The sequence below is a fragment of the Hemiscyllium ocellatum genome, chromosome 8 (assembly GCF_020745735.1).
Source record: "Hemiscyllium ocellatum isolate sHemOce1 chromosome 8, sHemOce1.pat.X.cur, whole genome shotgun sequence".
NCBI classification, from domain to species: domain Eukaryota; kingdom Metazoa; phylum Chordata; class Chondrichthyes; order Orectolobiformes; family Hemiscylliidae; genus Hemiscyllium; species Hemiscyllium ocellatum.
Genome location: NC_083408.1, coordinates 91,989,300 through 92,008,112, shown reverse-complemented (window position 1 = coordinate 92,008,112; position 18,813 = coordinate 91,989,300). Strand labels below are relative to the sequence as shown.

The 18,813-nt window shown below is 39.5% G+C and overlaps 1 protein-coding gene across 1 annotated transcript in view; it reads right to left on the bottom strand.

Annotated features, from left to right (window-relative positions):
* The window catches only part of si:ch1073-416d2.4 (coiled-coil domain-containing protein 42 homolog), a 53,095-nt gene that overhangs the window by 11,980 nt on the left and 22,302 nt on the right, over positions 1–18,813 (bottom strand). The window contains exons 5-7 of the mRNA XM_060828991.1: positions 8,113–8,195; positions 7,235–7,407; positions 3,874–3,984 (exon numbers count right to left, since the gene is read on the bottom strand). Coding sequence (XP_060684974.1) covers positions 3,874–3,984; positions 7,235–7,407; positions 8,113–8,195 — 367 coding nt within the window. The remainder of the gene's footprint in view (positions 1–3,873; positions 3,985–7,234; positions 7,408–8,112; positions 8,196–18,813) is intronic.

The following is an 18,813-nucleotide window of genomic DNA, read 5'->3' as shown; positions in this document are numbered from 1 at the left end:
TCAAGTGAAGAAGCTGTTAGATTAGATTACCTGTAGTACTGAAACAGGCGCTTCGGCCCAACAAGTCCACACCAACCCTCCAAAGAGTAACCCACGTAGACCCATTCCCCTACCTTATATTTACCCCTGACTAATGCAACTAACACTGTGGGCAATTTAGCATGATCAATTCACCTGATGTGCACATCCTTGGATTGTGGGAGGAAACCGGAACACTCGGAGAAAACCCACGCAGACACAGGGAGAATGTGCAAACTCCACACAGATGTTCGCCCGAGGCAGGAATTAAATCCAGGTCCCTGGCGCTGTGAGGCAGCAGTGCTAACCACTGAGCCACCATGCTGCCCGTGATTTGTTGGCAGATTCTCAACTAAACAAATTCCAACAGACACAGTGACCCTGGAAAGAACATTATATTTAAACAAACAGCAGAAGTTGGCTATGAATGAGGTCAATATCTGGGAATTGGTTCCAGCACGTTTGGAAGAAACTCTATATTCAAGCAGATGGCAGTTGTTGAATTGCAACTGAGACCTCTGGAAGAGTTGATCGGTCTATCAGTGCGGAACCAGAAATTTTTTTTTAAACTGTGGTTTCTGGGAGATGGATTTTGGCTGCAGCTAAGACAGCATGAAGATTTGAAAGCTCCTGCCTAACCTACTACAGCAGTATTCAGAATCCTAAAGAATAGAGAGGTGAGTTAGAAATTGTGCGATAGTGCAGATGACATTTGGTGTTCTTTCCTTTAGTGGTCAGAGCATCAAGTAAAGCAGTTGGGAGGTCATGTTGCAACTGTACAGGACATTTGTTAGGCCACATTTGGAATATTGTGTGCAATTCTGGTCTCTTTCTTATCAGAAGGATGTAGTGAAACTTGAAAGCGTTCAGAAAAGATTTATGAGGATGTTGTCAGGGTTGGAGAGTTTGGGATATAAGGAGAGACTGAATAGAATGGAATTATTTTCCCTAGAGCATTGGAGGCTGAGAGGTGACCTTACAGAGGTTTATAAAATCATGAGGGGCATGGATAGGATTAATAGACAAGGTCTTTTCCCTGAAGTGGGGGAGTCCAGAACTAGACGGCATAGATTTAGGATGAGAGGGGAAAAATTTAAAAGGGACCTAAGGGGCAACTTTCTCACGTAGAGGCTGGTACAATTACAACATTTATTGGCATCTAGATAAGTTTAAGAATAGGAAGGGTTTAGAGCTGTATGGACCAAGTGCTAGCAAATGATTAGCTTAGTTAAGGATATCTGGCCAGCATGGACTAGTTGGACTGAAGGGTCTATTTCCATGCTATACACCTCTATGACCCTATGACCCCATTGCTGCATTTGCCCAGGTGTACTAAGAAGGTGACACTGATTAATATTTAAGAAAAGCAACCAAGGAGGCCTTGAACAACACATAGTGAAAGCCATTTAAGTAATCTGGCCAGTTTTATTATATTCTTTGATTTACCTCTTAACTGATTGTTTGTCTCTATCTTTTGTGTGAATGGGGTTTAAAAACAAATGTTTCGAGTTTAAAGCATAAACTTCAGCTTAAGTCATTGTTTAGTTGTTGCTCTGTTAAAGTTATTGTTTATTTTAAATATTTAAGTATTTTATTTGAGGTCCAAAACCAGTGGCTGGAATTGTTAATTCACTAAGTCTGTGATTGGTCATTTAAAAGTCTAGTTAGGAACTATTAGATTAGATTAGATTACTTACGGTGTGGAAACAGGCCCTTCGGCCCAACAAGTCTACACCAACCCGCCGAAGCGCAACCCACCCATACCCCTACATATACCCCTACCTAACACTACGGGCAATTTAGCATGGCCAATTCACCTGACCCGCACATCTTTGGACTGTGGGAGGAAACCGGAGCACCCGGAGGAAACCCACGCAGACACGGGGAGAACGTGCAAACTCCACACAGTCAGTCGCCTGAGGTGGGAATCGAACCCAGGTCCCTGGCGCTGTGAGGCAGCAGTGCTAACCACTGTGCCACCATGCCGCCCATAGTGCCACCATGCCGCCCATTATTAGGGTAATTACTGGGTTCTTTGATGGTTTAATTTTACTGTGTTGCAAATACAGAGCTCAAAAGGGTGATTTTGTTTGACTGTATATCTCGTGAAAAGTGAAAAGTGACAAAATCTTTCCAAAAGGTTTGACAACACAGTATGATCTGTCAGCGTGAGCTCCCACCCAGCCACAAAGTTAGGAAAGTAAGTTATATGCTAAACAAGTACAAACACAAACAAACCTGAATGAAATGTTTACAGTTATGGAAGTGTTAATAGAATTTTTGAAAACTTCTGGAAAACTAGGCCTATATCTGTGCTGGGAGTGAAGGTGTTAATCTGGAACTTGAATCTGTCCTTTGGGTCTTCCTAATTATGATCAATTCCATTAGAACAATCTCTCTTTATTTTGGTTCCAACTATTGCCTCTGACGTCCAATGATCCAGCCACCTCTTTGTTGTCTTCCGTGGCCTAATTTATTCCAAATGACATTTTACTCAATTGCTTGGAGTTATTCTGAGTATGCCAGGATTCAAATAGAATATTTTTCCAATCTGACAATAACATTTCAATGGGGAAAAAAAATAATTTTCAGCTTCTCTTAATATTTTTGCATGTCTCTTGTGTTCCAATGAAATTGAATAAGGCTCTCCAACATTGAGCGGATATTGACCCTGGGCACAATGACTCAGTAATGAAGGACTCCACTTGAATCCTGGTCTGAAACTCATCTATCTATGAGTTCTTTACTTGCCTCTTTCCCCATTTGGTCTGAATACTGCTGACCTCTAACATACAATTCCCAACCTCTCTTTGTCTGCTTTGAATAGTTATATTCATACCCAGCTTGACTTTTGGCATAGTCATTTTCTCAAGTTCCCACATTGTAACATTCTCAGGCAGCTTAGGGTCCCCACCCCATCACCCCGCAAAGCCCCTACCTCCAATGCAGTGTACTCTAAGTCCTTCCTTCCTATAAATGTTAAAGGCCTTAAAAGGGGAAAATATATATTCCTTCACACTCCAGCACTGTACATCAGCAAATTGCAGAATGCTTCATTTTCTGTTGATTAGTTTTATTAGGTGGAAAATTGGAGCAAATGCCTCCATTCTACCCAATGTATGCTCTTACCAGGTGAAGCAATAGAAGAACATGTCAAGATACCGGGTGGAATTTATTGTAGGCAAAAGGGTCTTGTCCACTCACTGAGGAGCCAGAAGCAACCTCACCTTGCCTCTTTTCAGGAAGATGTACTGCACTGAGTGCTATTAAACTGGGCAGTGGGGAGCCTTCCAGAGGATTAAGAAATCATCCATCAATCAGAGCTGTGGGCACGTGCTAACTTTTGTGAGCACTGAATCTACTCAAGACCCAGGATCAACATTGAAGTCAGGCACAGGTGAATGCGGGAGGGAGACCAGTTGAGGGGCCAGGGATGAAGCATGAAAAGGGGAGCAGGAACTTTGGGGATGATGTTTCCTTTGTTCGGCCCAGAAGGGCTGAAGAGGAGATTTCAAGTTGTTCAACAGCAGCCCATGCAGCAAAACCTGATGGGCTCCCTGATTAGTGTAGGCCCCTACAAAGCATGTGAAAATCTCAGAGGACGTGGGATTCCCCCAACTCTCACCAACAGCACAGCATAACCCTATGTACTTCCTACAAAATAACGGTCCTCTTATTATGTATCCTCCATTTATAATTCTAAATCACAGGTGATTCATAAACCTAGTTTCAAAAATCAAACTATCATTACTAAATGAATTAAACATCCCATTTTAGTTGGTAAATAAAATTTCTTGTAGTACTAAACACTGAGTCCTTCTTTGCCACTGTGACTTTAACTTTTTCCTCGATTACCTTATGAATGAAATTGCCTCGTTGTAGATTTATTTTCATTTCTATCTGTTTATTCTTCTCCTTTATTTCATCGCATTCCATTTGTCGCACTGAGAGTTGACTATTAATCATCTATTTAAAAACAAAGTTTTTGATGTTAAGCCAGTCAAAGGAAATGATCAATTAATGCAGTTTTACCACATGAACAGAAGCAAATGGTCTCTGCATTAAAAACAGAATTGAAAGTTGTTTAGCCATTCTTTATCAAGCCTCCACAGTCAGAATATTTGTAGAAATAAGTAAAAATATTCAGGGTGTAAATCTTATGTCACTGGTCATTTAATTATTCCTTCATGAAGTAAGGTGTGAACTCTCTAACACTATTACATGTTGCATAAATGGAGTCTACGATTTACATGGTTATATATTATATCCAGCACAGGAATACATCAATTAGCCTTATAGATCTACATTTGCATTTTACTCCAAACAATCTTCATCATCTAACCTCACCAACGTATTTTTCCGTTTCTTCACACTTCTGTGTATTGTCCATAAACTTATCTGGACTATTAAATATTCAAAATACTCAAATATTCCTTCAGGTTATGAGTTCTCTGAATAAATAAGTTTCCTTAGAATTCCCTACTGGATGTGTTGGTGACTTCCCCATATTTATGGGGCTTAATTCAGCATTAGTAGCATTTTGTCTCCATGTCTCCCTTTCAGACTCTGTCATAGTATAAAGACAGGATACCTCAGTTTCCTCAGAAAACTGTCCTAACCAGTTCAATCTTTCACGATAGGTATAATCTCTCAGTTTAAATAAAGGTTAGATCTATTTCGCACATTCTCTTTATTATTTGGAGACCAAGCGTTCAATTCAGGGTTTGGGAACGCAACAACCGAATAAATTCCAAGACCCTTTTTGGGGATACGGTCTTCAAATGTAAATTATACCGGAGGAGACCTAATCATACAATTAGTGGTACCGAGTGTTGTTCCTGTAGCAAGGGCTGTCTGCAGAGGAGTGTTACAGACAGACAAAAGCTAAGATGGGGCTTGTCACTGCCTGACAAAAGAGAGCAGCCAGCACATTGAAGGGCCAACAGCCTTACTACATACCAAAAAGCGGCCAAATGATTGACTGAGATGTATTATGCCTGATCTAGAGCTAGATCTTCCCAGTCCAAGTATTTTTGCCATTTAAAAAATCCTTAATTACCCCCTGCACTGAATCAAATTGAAAGTTTCCTTCTCACCCTCTCCAGACTGTTAACCAGCTCCTGAAGGAGCTTTACAGGCTGTCAATTGGAGGCAGGCAATCTTCAGACTCATCTCATCCCCAAAGTCTCATATTGGAAATCTTGGTGCACCCTGAAGCTTTTGGACAGTAACACACCACCCATTGACTTAGCAACAGGATCCTCTACCTCAATTAATATCTGTAGTTTGAACAGCTCATTTAATAGAGTACAATATCCTGCTTGCAGTTGAGGAATTTGACATGCAAAATGTAATGCTGCTCCTGTTGTGGCCCCACAGGCAATTGAAAATCCTTATCAGTTACTGTTTAGTTTAACAACAATATTGTGCACAGGAGCTGTAAGTAAATGTATTGCAAGAGATTAGATTAGATTACTTACAGTGTGGAAATAAGTCCTTCGGCCCAACAAGTCCACACCGACCCACCGAAGCGCACCCACCCAGACCCCTACATTTACCCCTTGCATCTAACACTACGGGCAATTTTGCACGGCCAATTCACCTAACCTGCACACTTTTGGACTGTGGGAGGAAACCGGAGCAAACTCACGCAGACACGGGGAGAATGTGCAAACTCCAAACAGTCAGTCGCCTGAGGTGGTAATTGAACCCGGGTCTCTGGCGCTGTGAGACTGCCGTGCTAACCACTGAGCCACCGTGCCACCCACTAATACACAAACTGGACACTGATAATGCTATGAGCTGGAAACCTAGTCAGTGAAGTACTTTAGCTCAATCAAGAAATATACACTGCATTGATAAAAAGCAAAGTGTTGAGACAAATGTAGATGTAATAGCATTAAAAATGCATGTAAAACGCACAATACTATGGATACCGTAAATCTGAAAGCAAAACAGAATATTTCCGGAAACATTCAACAGCCCTGAATACACCTGTGGGGAGAAAAGAGAGTTCATCAGTCTGAAACATTAACTCTGTTTCCATCTCCTCAGAGGCTGCCAAACTGCTGAATATTTTTAACATTTCCTAATTTGATTACAGCAATAAATGCTCCACAGTTACACTCTTGCCACATTGCCACATTGACAAAAACAGAAGAAAGCATTCATATTTATGCAGTTCCTCATCATATATCAAAATGTTTCAAAGCACAGATAACAAAGCATTCAAATTTAAACACAGCTCATGTTGACAAAGGCAAATTCGAAATCTACTGGCACATGGAAGGGTTTCAAGAAATGGAGATGGAGATGAAAAATTTATGTAACTGTTCTGGCCAAGGGAGGAATGTTAGCTCCGATACCAAAATAAATCTAAACTCAGAGGTATTCACTTAAGAGATCTTTAACCAAGATATAGCACTACTTAAACTTCAACTCCTATACGGTAGTATCTGCCTCAATGACATGCCCAAGTCTTGAAGTATGGCTTGAATCCACAGATTCAGAGTCAGGTTGCCAGATAATTAACTGAGCCTAGTTGTTATGTCCTATAAGAAATTAATGTGAAAACTTCCCTGTGTAAAGTTATGTTATACTGTGTTTATTCATTACTTCTCATTCATCTTGAATAAAGACTGCAGTGTAGCTCTGTGTGAAATGGCACATGTCAATGAGGGGAGAGGAGCAGCTGTTGTTTCAATGTCAGGACAGTGATTGAACAAACATACATATTGAGCATTAATGATTTAATGACATGAAAGACAATCAGCTCCTTTTAGGAACTTGCATATTAAATAAAATTTGCATACAAAATTAGCTGCACGGGAGGGAAACAGAAACTAAGTGTGGGATTTCCTGAACCCTTGATTATGATGGGCAATGTTGGAGAACATGGCGAGAATGGAAAAATTAAATTCCCACCCACCCCCGAAAATGCACAGAAATCAGAAAGCATCCCTAGGAGAAAGGTATTTTTATCTCTGATGGGACCCTTCCCACACGAATTTGATTTTTTATCCACCATTTCAAATACTGAATGACCTGCTGTTTTTTTTACCCATTCAACAAGTTTAGTACAATGGCGTCACTGAATTCATAGAATGCACAAGCAGATGCTTGGTTTCTATTTTATCTCCATCTGTATAAAAGCCTTCAGCAAATAGAATGATAAAATAGTTTATACATCTCAAAGAAGGTTTAATAAAAACCATACCAGTTTTGTGGTGTCATATTCTTGATGCAGACTTTCCAAGTCACGCTGGCATTGTTCCATCTCATCTGACAACCTGCTGAGATTATTTATCAAAGCCTCATTGGTGGCTCCAAGGGTTTCATGTTTTCGGATGATACTCATCACCATAGATTCTGAGCTGTACTCCAAGTAGTCTGGAACATATAACAACATCAAAGCAAGACTTGAAATTGTTCATAGTAACTTTTAACAAGGAACAAATTGTTATCATAACCATTATGTCTATAAAAGTATAAAATTGCATATAGCCAGTAACTTGCTGTTAATCCTTTCTAATTGCTTATATGTTTTTAAACGGCATTTCTCAACAGATGACAATCAACAGATTTCGTTTTAAGATACACAATTTTAAAATGCTCTTTTTTAAAAAATAATTTATGTAATTTCCTTGGGGTTTCTGGCAGTCTTTAACCAATGGAAAGATCAACAGAACCTGCCTGTTGAAACCAGAGACTTTTGGATTTCAATGTATTTTGGTTTGTACTGATGGGCTTAAGGAGCAGCTAATAAAAATAAATCAAAAACAGTAATCGGAATCAATCTATCCATCTTTCTTTAATGATTAACTGCAGGAAGACAGGACTTGAATTCAGTGTGAGAGAATATATTATCCATCTTCACAATCAAAGGCTTTCATTGCCAAACTTTTTAAGATGATGAAAGATTAAAATCAAGATATGCAAAAGATATTGTGTTTCCTTTAAAATTTAAATGCTGACATGATAATTTATATTGAATTTCTCCTTGTCACTCTTCCCCATTCAAGAATTGAGAACTTCATTTCAACTTATATAACAATAAAAATACTTTCACTTTGCAACTATAAACTATACACTTACTTTCAGGCAAATTATCAATTACTTTCAGAAGATAATCTTCATACAATTTGTATTTTGACACACCCCTTTGCAGTTTTCTTTGCCTGTGGACAGTTAGAAAATTGACTAAATATATTTAATTGAGAAAGTCCTATCATAAAAAGTATACAGAGAAATAAGTTACTGTCTGCTTCTGATTAATTCAAAATGAGCCAAAAGTTTTAATTAAGCTACTGAACTATATTCAACTGCCTATCTAATATAGCCAGATTTCAGAAAAAAATTGCTGAGTACTGGCTACAAAGAATCTAGCATTATACTTTGCTCTGTTCAAATAGATCAACAAAATGTGACATGGAGCAATTGCACAAAGAGACTACTCTTTTAGAGTCTATCACCTGATGAAGGAGCGATGCTCCGAAAGCTAGTGTGCTTCCAATTAAACCTATTGGACTATAACCTGGTGTTGTGAGATTTTTAACTTTGTACTCTTTTATATTGGTCACTATTTCAACAGCAACAGTATGTATCCATAATGGCACCTTAAAAATAAACATCCAATGGTGCTTCAGGAGGTTATTATACACCAAAATAATACAAAGCTACATAACAAAGTATTAGTTCAGATGATCAAATGGTTGATCAAAGACATTTGGAGAACTGGCTTTCACAGAAGAAAGTGGAAACTTCAGAGATTAGTATTTAGACAAAGAAAGACACAGGCCTCAACAGCAGCATAAGTTAAATAAAAAATCAATATGTTCTGAGGAAGGGACCCAAGACATAAGCTCTGAATTCTTTCCACAGATGCTGCCAGACCTGGTGAGCTTTTCCAGCAATTTCTATTTTTGTTTAAAAAATATCAAGGAATCATAAATGCTCGAATTTGACAGTGCAACAATTTCAGCAGGTCAGGGATTGAAGGAGAATACAAAGTTTCTATTGTGGGGGGTTGGTAAAACAAAAAGATGGAGAGTTTTCGAAAATAAGAACAGTCTTCAAAATCACAACATTGATTCATAGGTACCAACTTAGATGAGCAAGCACAGGAATGGTAATGGATTTGGACTTACAGCAAGTTAAGGTATTGTTATGAAGCCATGCTTTATAACAAATGACTTTACTAATTTACTGGCTGGAACAAAAGCCGCATTCCAGTGATTTGAAACACAGCTTTTAAAGAAGGCAAAGTATTTACATCCTTGTAATTATAAAGACCTTGTATGGGCCTCCATCTCTTACTTCATGCAAGATCATACAGATATTTTAAAGAATGAAATCTTGCAGCTGCTGTCTGCAGAAAAAGATACATCACTTGTGCAGTTCTTCAAACTGCTTTGATGCAAAAACATAAGGATTGCCACGTTCAGCATAAATTTATTCTTGCAATTTTCCCCAACTCAAATTTCCTGGCTGCAGGGTATTCAGGCAAATAGTGAGGAAGAGAAGGGGAGGTGGGGGGCGCATTACAATATCCATCAAGGAATCAATTACAGCAGTGAGGCAGGATGATACCTTGGAAAGATCATCAACTGAAGCCATATGATTAGAAGTACAAAATGCAAAAAGAACAAAAACACTTATGTACTAAAGGCCCCCAAACAGAAGACATAGAGGATTAAGTAAGTCATCAACTTTCAGATTGGCTTCAGAATAATAGGGTAAAATAGTATGGGTTTATTCACCCAAACATTGTCTGGGGTAGTTTCAGTGTTCAAGGTAGTGTGATGAGACTGTAACTTTAAGAGGTGTATTTTGTTCTGGTTTCTTTTAGAGAAAGGCTGGAGGACAGGTGACGAGCAGCCTGAGAAGATAAACAACTTGTGAAGCTTTGGGTGTTTTATTTTTAAAGTTGGAACAATAGAATCAGACTGAATGGGTGTGATCAAGCTTCCACTCACAGAACCAGGATTTCTAGTTTTAGGTTTCAGCAGTTAGTTGCCATTGAGTCTTGAAGAAGTGAAAGCTCTCTCAATTACAGCCAAAAGCTGGGGTTCTCTTCTTATGCTGCTGTTTATAAACTATTGTCTGAATTTGTCAAGGGTATGTTTATGGGATGTTAATATATTGGAACAGTTATTGTTTAGTAGTGAAATATTCTATTATTCTGTTAAATTTCCCAATAGAGTTAAGCTATTCCATATACCTCTTTCTTTGGTTGTAAGTTAACTACAGTGTTTAAATAAATTGTGATTTGAAGATGTCGGTGTTTGACTGAGGTGTACAAAGTTAAAAATCACACAACACCAGATTATAGTCCAACAGGTCTAATTGGAAGCACATTAGCTTTCGGAGCGCCGCCTCTTCATCAGCGGACCTTAACCAACCGATGAAGGAGCAGCATTCCGAATGCTAGTGTGCTTCCAATTACACCTGTTGGACTATAACCTGGTGTTGTGTGATTTTTAACTGAATAAATTGTGTTTTGTCTAACATTGAGTAGTTTGACAAATCAAATTGCATCTGGAACACAGCACTTTACATTTACCTTTAAAATAGAGAAAGTTAGAGTATAGGCTACTATATACATTTTGAAGGGGTCTGGTCTGGTCCATAACAGTTGGGAGAGAAAACACTTTTCAAACTGCACCCTGTAGAACATTTTATAACTAGTGTATTGGACACCTAGCAAGGAATGGTGAAGTTCTGGACTTGCTACTTGTAAATTAGTTTGGGCAGATAGAAGGGTCATCAGTAAGGGAGCATTTTGGAGATAGCAACTATGACTCCCATTAGGGTTAGGAGAAGGATGGATTTGAAATAAAAGTACTAAAATGGAAAAAGACTATTTTACTAAAATAAGAAACAATTTGATTGAAGCAGACTAGGAGCAGCAACTGATCTATAAAACTGTCAGAGCAGTAGAAAGCATTCAAAGAGGAAATACGTTCCCATAAATACAAAGGGTAGGACCTAGACCAGAGAACCCTAGATGTGAAGGAACACAGAAATCAAGATTAAGAAAAACATTGAACTTTATGGCAGAAACTGAGGGCTCAATTAGCAGAATAGTTAGAGAAACACCAAAAAGTGCAGAGGGACTTAAAAAAAGTAAATTACGAGAGCTAAGAGAGTGCATGAGAAAGCACTAATGGGTAAGATAAAGGAAAATCCAAAAGGTTTATTTTTAAATATATAAAAGGAAAGAAAATAACTATGGAAAGGTAGGGCCAATTAGGGAGCATATAGATAATGCTGGAAAATGTAGATCTGGAAAATGTGGGCACAGTGCTCAGTCTTGCATCAGTCTTCACAATGGAAAACAACAATGCAGATGCAGGTACAGACTTCATGGTGGAGGACGGTGAAACATTCTAAGATTTATAAAATCATGAGGGGTATGGATAGGGTAAATATACAAGGTCTTTACCCTCGGGTGGGGAAATCCAAAACGAGAGGACATTGATTTAAGGGGAGAGGGGAAAGATTTAAGGGGCAACATTTTCACACTTAGGGTGGTGTGTGTATGGAATGAGCTGCCAGAGAAAATGGTGGAGGGTGATACAATTTGAAAGGCATCTGGACGGGTATATGAATAGGAAATGTTCAGAGGGACATAGGCCAAATGATGGTAAATGGGATTAGATTAATTTAGGATATTTGGACTGCATTGACAAGTTGGACCGAATGGTCTGTTTCCATGCTGTATATCACTATGACTCAATGACTAGTGGGATTAGCAGTCTTAAAAATAGATAAATCCCCTCGCCTGTATGAGATATATCCCAGGCTATTGAATGAGGCAAGGTAAGAGATAACAGGGGCCTTAGTAGTAATTTTTAACTCCTCTCTAGCCACAGTTATGGGGCCAGAGGACTGAAAGATTGCTAACATTTTCCTATTATCAATAAAGGGAAGAAGAAATAGATCAGGAAATTACAAACCACTCACAGAATCACAGAAAGTCTACAGTGTGGAAGCATGCCATTCGGGTTATCAAGTTGACACCAACTCTCCATAGAGCATACCATCCAGACCCAACCTCCTACTCTATCCCTGTAATCCTCCATTTCTCATGGCTAATCTACCTAGCCTGCACATTCCTGGACATTATGGGCAATTTGGCATTGCCAAACCACCTACCCTGCACATGTTTGGACAGTGGAAGAAAACCGGAGCACCAAGAGAAAACCCATGCAGACACGGGGAAAATGGGCAAACTTCACAGGGACAATTACCAGAGGGCAGAATTGAGCCTGGTATTGCAAGGCAGCTGCACTAACCACTGAGCCACCATGCCACCTGTCAGACTAATCGTGGTGTTGGAGAAATTATTAGAAAAATTGTGAGGGCCAGACATATCTGCATGTGGACAGACACAGATTGGAAGGACAGTGGTATTCTGCATTGATTTTTAAATGAAGGTTGAGTTTTAAAAATCCAATCAAATTTTCTGAGAGGGAACCAGAAATGTTGATGATTTGCTGTGATCTACATGAACATTGTTAAAAATCACACAACACCAGGTTATAATCCAACAAGTTTATTTGAATGCACTAGCTTTCAGAGCGCTGCTCCTTCATCAAGTGATTGTGGAGATATACTCCACAACCACCCGATGAAAGAGCAGCGCTCTGAAAGCTAGTGCTTCCAAATAAACTTGTTGGATTATAACCTGGTGTTATGTGATTTTTAACTTTGTACACCCCAATCCAAAACCAACACCTCCAAATCATGACTACATGACTTTTGATAAGGTCCCTCATGGCAGACTGGTCAAGAAATAAAAGCTCATGGGATCCAAGGCAAAGCCACAAAATCGACTGTGAGGCAGGAAGCAGAGGCTGATGGTAGGAGGATGTTTCTGGGACTGGAAGTCTGTTTTCAGTGGTGTTCTGCAGGTGTCTACTCAGTGGTGTACATTATTTATTTGGACTTATATTTTGAAAGAAGGGTCAAGAATATCACAGATGATAAAATTAATAGGGTGATAAATATAAGGAGGATATCCACAAACTACAGAAGGATACCAACACTGGTCAGGTGAACAGAGCAGTAACAATTGGAATTCAACCTGGAAAAGTACGAGGTGATGCACTTGAAGCGAGCTAACAAGGCAAGGGATTATATAATGAATGGTAGAACACTAAGTAGTATTGAAGATCAGAAGGACACATATTCCTGAAGGTAGCAGGACAGTTGTCGAAGTGGTGAAGAGAGCATACTTTATTTGCTGAATCACAGGACATAAGAGCAAGGAGTTTATCCTGGAACTGCATAAAATACTGGTTTGGCCACAACTGAAGTACTCATTCTGTTCTGACCACCAAATTATAGGAAAGATGTGGTTGCACCAGAGAGGTTACAGTGGAGATTTACTAGAATGCTGCTTGGGCTAGGGAGTTGGAGCTATGAAAAAGAGATTGGATAGGCTGGGAACATTTCCTCTGGAGCATCAAAGGTTGATAGCAGACATGATGGAGGTGTATAAGATTATGAGGGGCATTGATAGGGTGGTAGGAAGGCTTTTTAGATTATTACAGGGATCAATAACCAAGTGGCATAGATTTAAAAGGTAGAAAGTGGAAAAATGGATCAGGAGAAATGTTTTCACTCAGAGGGTGTGGGAGTCTGGAACTCACTGCTCAATAGTGCAGTTCAGCCAGAAACTCTCGTCATGTTAAAGTGGTATTTAGATATTCATTTGCATTGTCATAGCATTCACGACAATGAACCAAAAACTAGAAAATAGGATTATTGCATTAAAAGCTTTGTTAACCAGCATGGATATGTTAAACTGTATAGTGTCCTGTGGGGTAAACATCCGTGAGTATAAAGCAATGAGGAAGCTCAGTTATTAAGTAACTTCAAGAGAACTTCATAGATTTTTTGATTAGATTACTTACAGTGTGGAAACAGGCCCTTCGGCCCAACAAGTCCACACCGACCCGCCGATGCGCAATCCACCCATACCCTACATTTACCCTTTACCTAACACTACAGGCAATTTAGCATAGCCAATTCACCTGACCCGCACATCTTTGGACTGTGGGAGGAAACCGGAGCACCCGGAGGAAACCCACGCAGACACGGGGAGAACGTGCAAACTCCACACAGTCAGTCGCCTGAGTCGGGAAATGAACCCGGGTCTCAGGCGCTGTGAGGCAGCAGTGCTAAGCACTGAGCCACCGTGCCGCCCTTAAAGTTATGAATAATATCAATGGATATGGGGATAGCAAAGAAATTTGGCATTATGAGACAGATGATCAACTATGATCTAGAATGCCAGAGTAAACTCAAGGTCCCTGAAAGACTACTCCTGTTCCTATATTCCTATAAATTCTACCTAGCTACCAGGGTGGGATTTGAACCCATACCCCCAGGAACATTAGCTTGGTCCTCTGGATTACTATTCCAGTGACATTATCATGATTAGACAATTAAGAATGAGACAGTAGAGAAGAGTGCCACCCATCTAGATTGCAACAGAGTATAGGAAGGACTTGCTGTGATCAGCCATCCAAAGACTGCAGGCAAGTAGAGAAGATAAAGGATAGGTTACCTTTGACACAAGCAGATGTCATGTACTGGGACTTGAATAATTTTTGACTTTGTGGCAGAGACAATAATCTAACTGGAGGGGTTTAAACCTAATGTTCAAGAGGAATGGGCAAAGATTGAGGAGGTGACAATATATTTAAAGATGTTAGCAAGGTCAGATAGGTTCAGGACAGCGCAGTGATTTACATGGAGAGTGGAGTAAAGGATCTGGTATTTGAGGGGAGGAAAGATGATGGTTTGAAGGAAGTGTAAACATACTTCAATAGAAGGAGCCTGAGACATGAAGTTGCTCTTATGGTCATTATTAAACGTTGCAGGTAATTTGAAAAAGGAGGTCGAAATGCAGGCAATGTTTTCCACTGCTCATTGGCAATGTTTGTTCTACTTGCATGTAATCTTTCCGTTACCGATGTGATGTAAATACACCTATTGGAGTTAAGGGCAAGCAGCTGAAGGGAAAGAATTGAAAAGCACAGAGAAGTGTTCTATTCCAAAGCACAAGTGCAGCAGACATCAATGGGTACAGCTCAAGCAGGAGAAGTAGGAAGTGTGGTTCAGAAGCATATGGACATAAATGTCACTTGACTCATTTTTAACACAGGTAATTCTTGGCAGTGGGTCAGTCACAAGCAAGACCAGCAAAGGGAATTAGTGGATGTGAAGTACTTAGATTTTCAGAAGGCATTCGATAAAGTGCGACATCAAAGATTATTGTGGAAAATCGAAGCTCATGGTGTAGCAGCAGCATGTTGATATGGATAGACGATTGGCTAGCTAACAAGAAATAGACAGTCATCATAAATGAGTCATTTTCTGGCAAGACGTAACAAGGTATTGTGCTGCAAGGATCAGTGCTGTGACCTCAACTGTTTGCAATTTATAAAAATGATTTGGATTAAGAACCAAAGGGACGTTTCCACTTCAGGGAGAATCTAGAATTAGGAGTCACAACTAAAAAGTAAAATGATTGCCCATTTAAGACCATGAAGCAGAGAAAGCTTTTTCTCACACAGAGTTGTGAGTCCATTGAATTTTCTCTGTAAAGGTGTTCAAAGCAGAATCCTTGAATATTTTTAAGACCTATATAGTTAGATTCTCGACAAGAGTTATCAGAAGTCAATAGATATCTGGAGTAATCAGATCAACTATTTAGTAGCACAGCAAGCTTGAGGGGCCTCGTGTCGAGAGTGTGGTGCTGGAAAAGCACAGCAGGTCAGGCAGCATCTAAGGAGCAGGAGAATCGACATTTTGGACAAAAGCCCTTCATTAGGAATGGGTACTAGTTGAGGGGCCTAGTGGCTATTCCTGCACCTAATTCATGTAACAATATAAATCATACTAACGTAACTTGTACATAGTTGCTATCACGAGGTAAACTTTTTTTTAAGAAAAAGTCACTTGCTGTTAGACTACCAAACAGTTTCCTTTTACTACACTGGACCCAGCAAGCACTGTAGATTCCTATCAGGGAAGAGGGTAATGGCAGCAAGTCTACCAGATAGCTCACAGAACATGAAGAGCAGTGGTCAGGGTTTATCTTACAACACCAGGTAGCCACAAAGCAGCAGCAAAGGAATCAAATTATTTATTTTTGACATTTTCAGCACAGAGGATTTGTAAAAGAATTGTATTGTCATGCATTCATACATTTAAGAAAAAAAGCATAAAATATAAAAATAAAAGATAGCTGCAAATAAGCTAGACATTGAAGTTTCAGTTCAGTCCAAATCCAAGAAAAATATGAAAGTCATTAATTAAGTGTCTGTTTATGAATGTAATGGGATAAAAGAAACAAAAAACACTCACTGACAGCCAGGTGTTTAAATTGCAAGCTTCCTCCTTGACTCATAAAGGTAGGACATAGGAGAAACATTTGAAGGTATTTTGTTAGCTCAGGAAAATGGTGCACTGACATAAGGAATTCAATATATCATTCTAATACAGACATGTAATTTAGCATTCTGTCCAATTTTAATTATTGTTCTTTATGTTTTCTTGCTCACTGAGAAATCAAAATGTTTAATTGCTTGTTCTAGCCTCATCTCGCTGAACCACAAACTATCGATCTACTGTAAAATTTGACAGGTACACATCACAATTCCTGAAAAAGAGGTAACACACACTTTGCACATCAAAGGATTAAGCAAGTATTGTGCAAGTTGATATTGAGCAGTCAACTCCAGTATATGATGGACAGAAGATATAGTTGTCACTGAACCCAGGAAGATATCTACTGAAGATGTAAATTTTTAAAAGTTATTTTCACTTTCTTCTAGGTACTGACGTTAATTTTTCTGCACAATATAAGCAATACTGCAATCTATGTCTAAACATTTTCATTGCTTGTAATTTAGGTGACCCCTGTCCTCTAACATGTTTCCCACATTTTCTGAACTTTGCTAAGTACCACCAGTCGGTGGCAGCAAAGCCAACTTTTGAACTAGCCAGAGTACAGAAAGAGTACTGTTAAAAATCACACGACACCAGGTTTTGGTCCAACAGATTTATTTGGAAGTACTAGCTTTTGGAGTGCTGCTCCTTTATCAGGTAGCCATGAGTTCAGTACCCATGAAGATGACCTCAACCAGCACCTTGGGTTCATGTCACACTACAGGTGACCCCACTACACTATACATTCTCTCTCTCTCTCTCTCACACACACACACACACACACACACACACACACACACACACACACACTCTCATACAGACCCTCTCTCATATACACTTTCTCTCAGACAAATACATCCTCATATTCACACCCACGCACACAGCCTCTCTCACAGGCTGATATTTTGTCACACTCACGCACATACTCGACCAAGCACATACACATGCAAACACAAACTCTCGCTCTCTTCCCACCCCCATATACACAAGCACACTCTCTCTCCCTCACATGCACACACACACATACAAGTCTATGGAGTGAATTTGTATTTGCAGAATTGTAATTGCAGATACATTCTATTTTGTTCAAAAAGTATACAATCTGTTGACAGTCAATCCATATAATGTTTTATAAATTCCTACTTTGGAAATAGAATCAGTCTGACTCAAGACTGGGATGCAGACAGACTCTAACTTCACACCCTTCATGCATTGTTTGAGCTGAGATGTCACTTCTTTTTATAAAACCTTAAGTTATTGAAAGAAGTTCTGGGATTTACATATTAATGAACTGAAACCTGCTACTCAAAATAAAAGATGAAAGACTTACCAGCAATCTAGGTTTATTCAATATATCATATCAATTGCATAAAACTGTGATCTTCTGCTATAAATTCTGTGACTTATGATCCTGCTCCATAGCTATATGATGAAGGAGCATTAGTACTTCCAATAAAAGTCTTGGATTATGACCTGGTGTGGTGTGATTTTTAATGTAACTTTGTCCACTCCACTCCACTCATACTTCGGCACGTCCACGGAAAGAATATGCACCATGGCAGATCTGGTTAATAAAGAATGCATTGTTCATTTTGCTGTATGTTTGAGGGTGACACGGTGGCTCAGTGGTTAGCACTGCTGCCCCACAGTGCAAGGGATCTAGGTTCAATTCCAGCCTTGGCTGACTGTCTGTTGGAGTCTGCATGTTCTCCCCGTGTCCATGTAGGTTTGCTCTGGTTTCCTCCCATTGTCCAAAGATGTGCAGGTTAGGTGAACTGGCCATGTTAAATTGCCCATAGTGTTCATTAGGTGTATTAGTAGGGGTAGAGGAATGGGTTTGGATGCGTTACTCTTTGGAGGGTCAGTGTGGACTTGTGAGGCCAAAGGGCTTGTTTCCACACTGTAGGGATTCTACGATTGTGATCTGAAATGGGAAAGAACTACTTTATAATTGAAGGGTTGCTGCACTTTTTACAAGCATAATACCTGACACTAATTTTAAGTGCTGTTTATACTGCATTTTGTTCAAATGGTGTGGGTAAGGTGTGCAGACAAGTTGGAGCCAAGGGCTGTGGACAATGAAAATTTGTCTGGTAACAAGTAGCTGACATTGGTGTGTGGGTCTAGTGATCAGTTATAGATGAAAAAGATGTTCTGCCTGCCAACATCAAGGAGATTGGCACCCAGTAAAAGAACAGTTGCGGGTATAAACAAAATAGGCAGAAGTGAATGAATCTCTTCATGGGCAGGAGATGCCACTTTTTTTCTGCAATAAACAGCTTAAGCCTGAAGAAAGCCAGTTTATTTTGTCCCCTCTTGGAGTATTTGCTC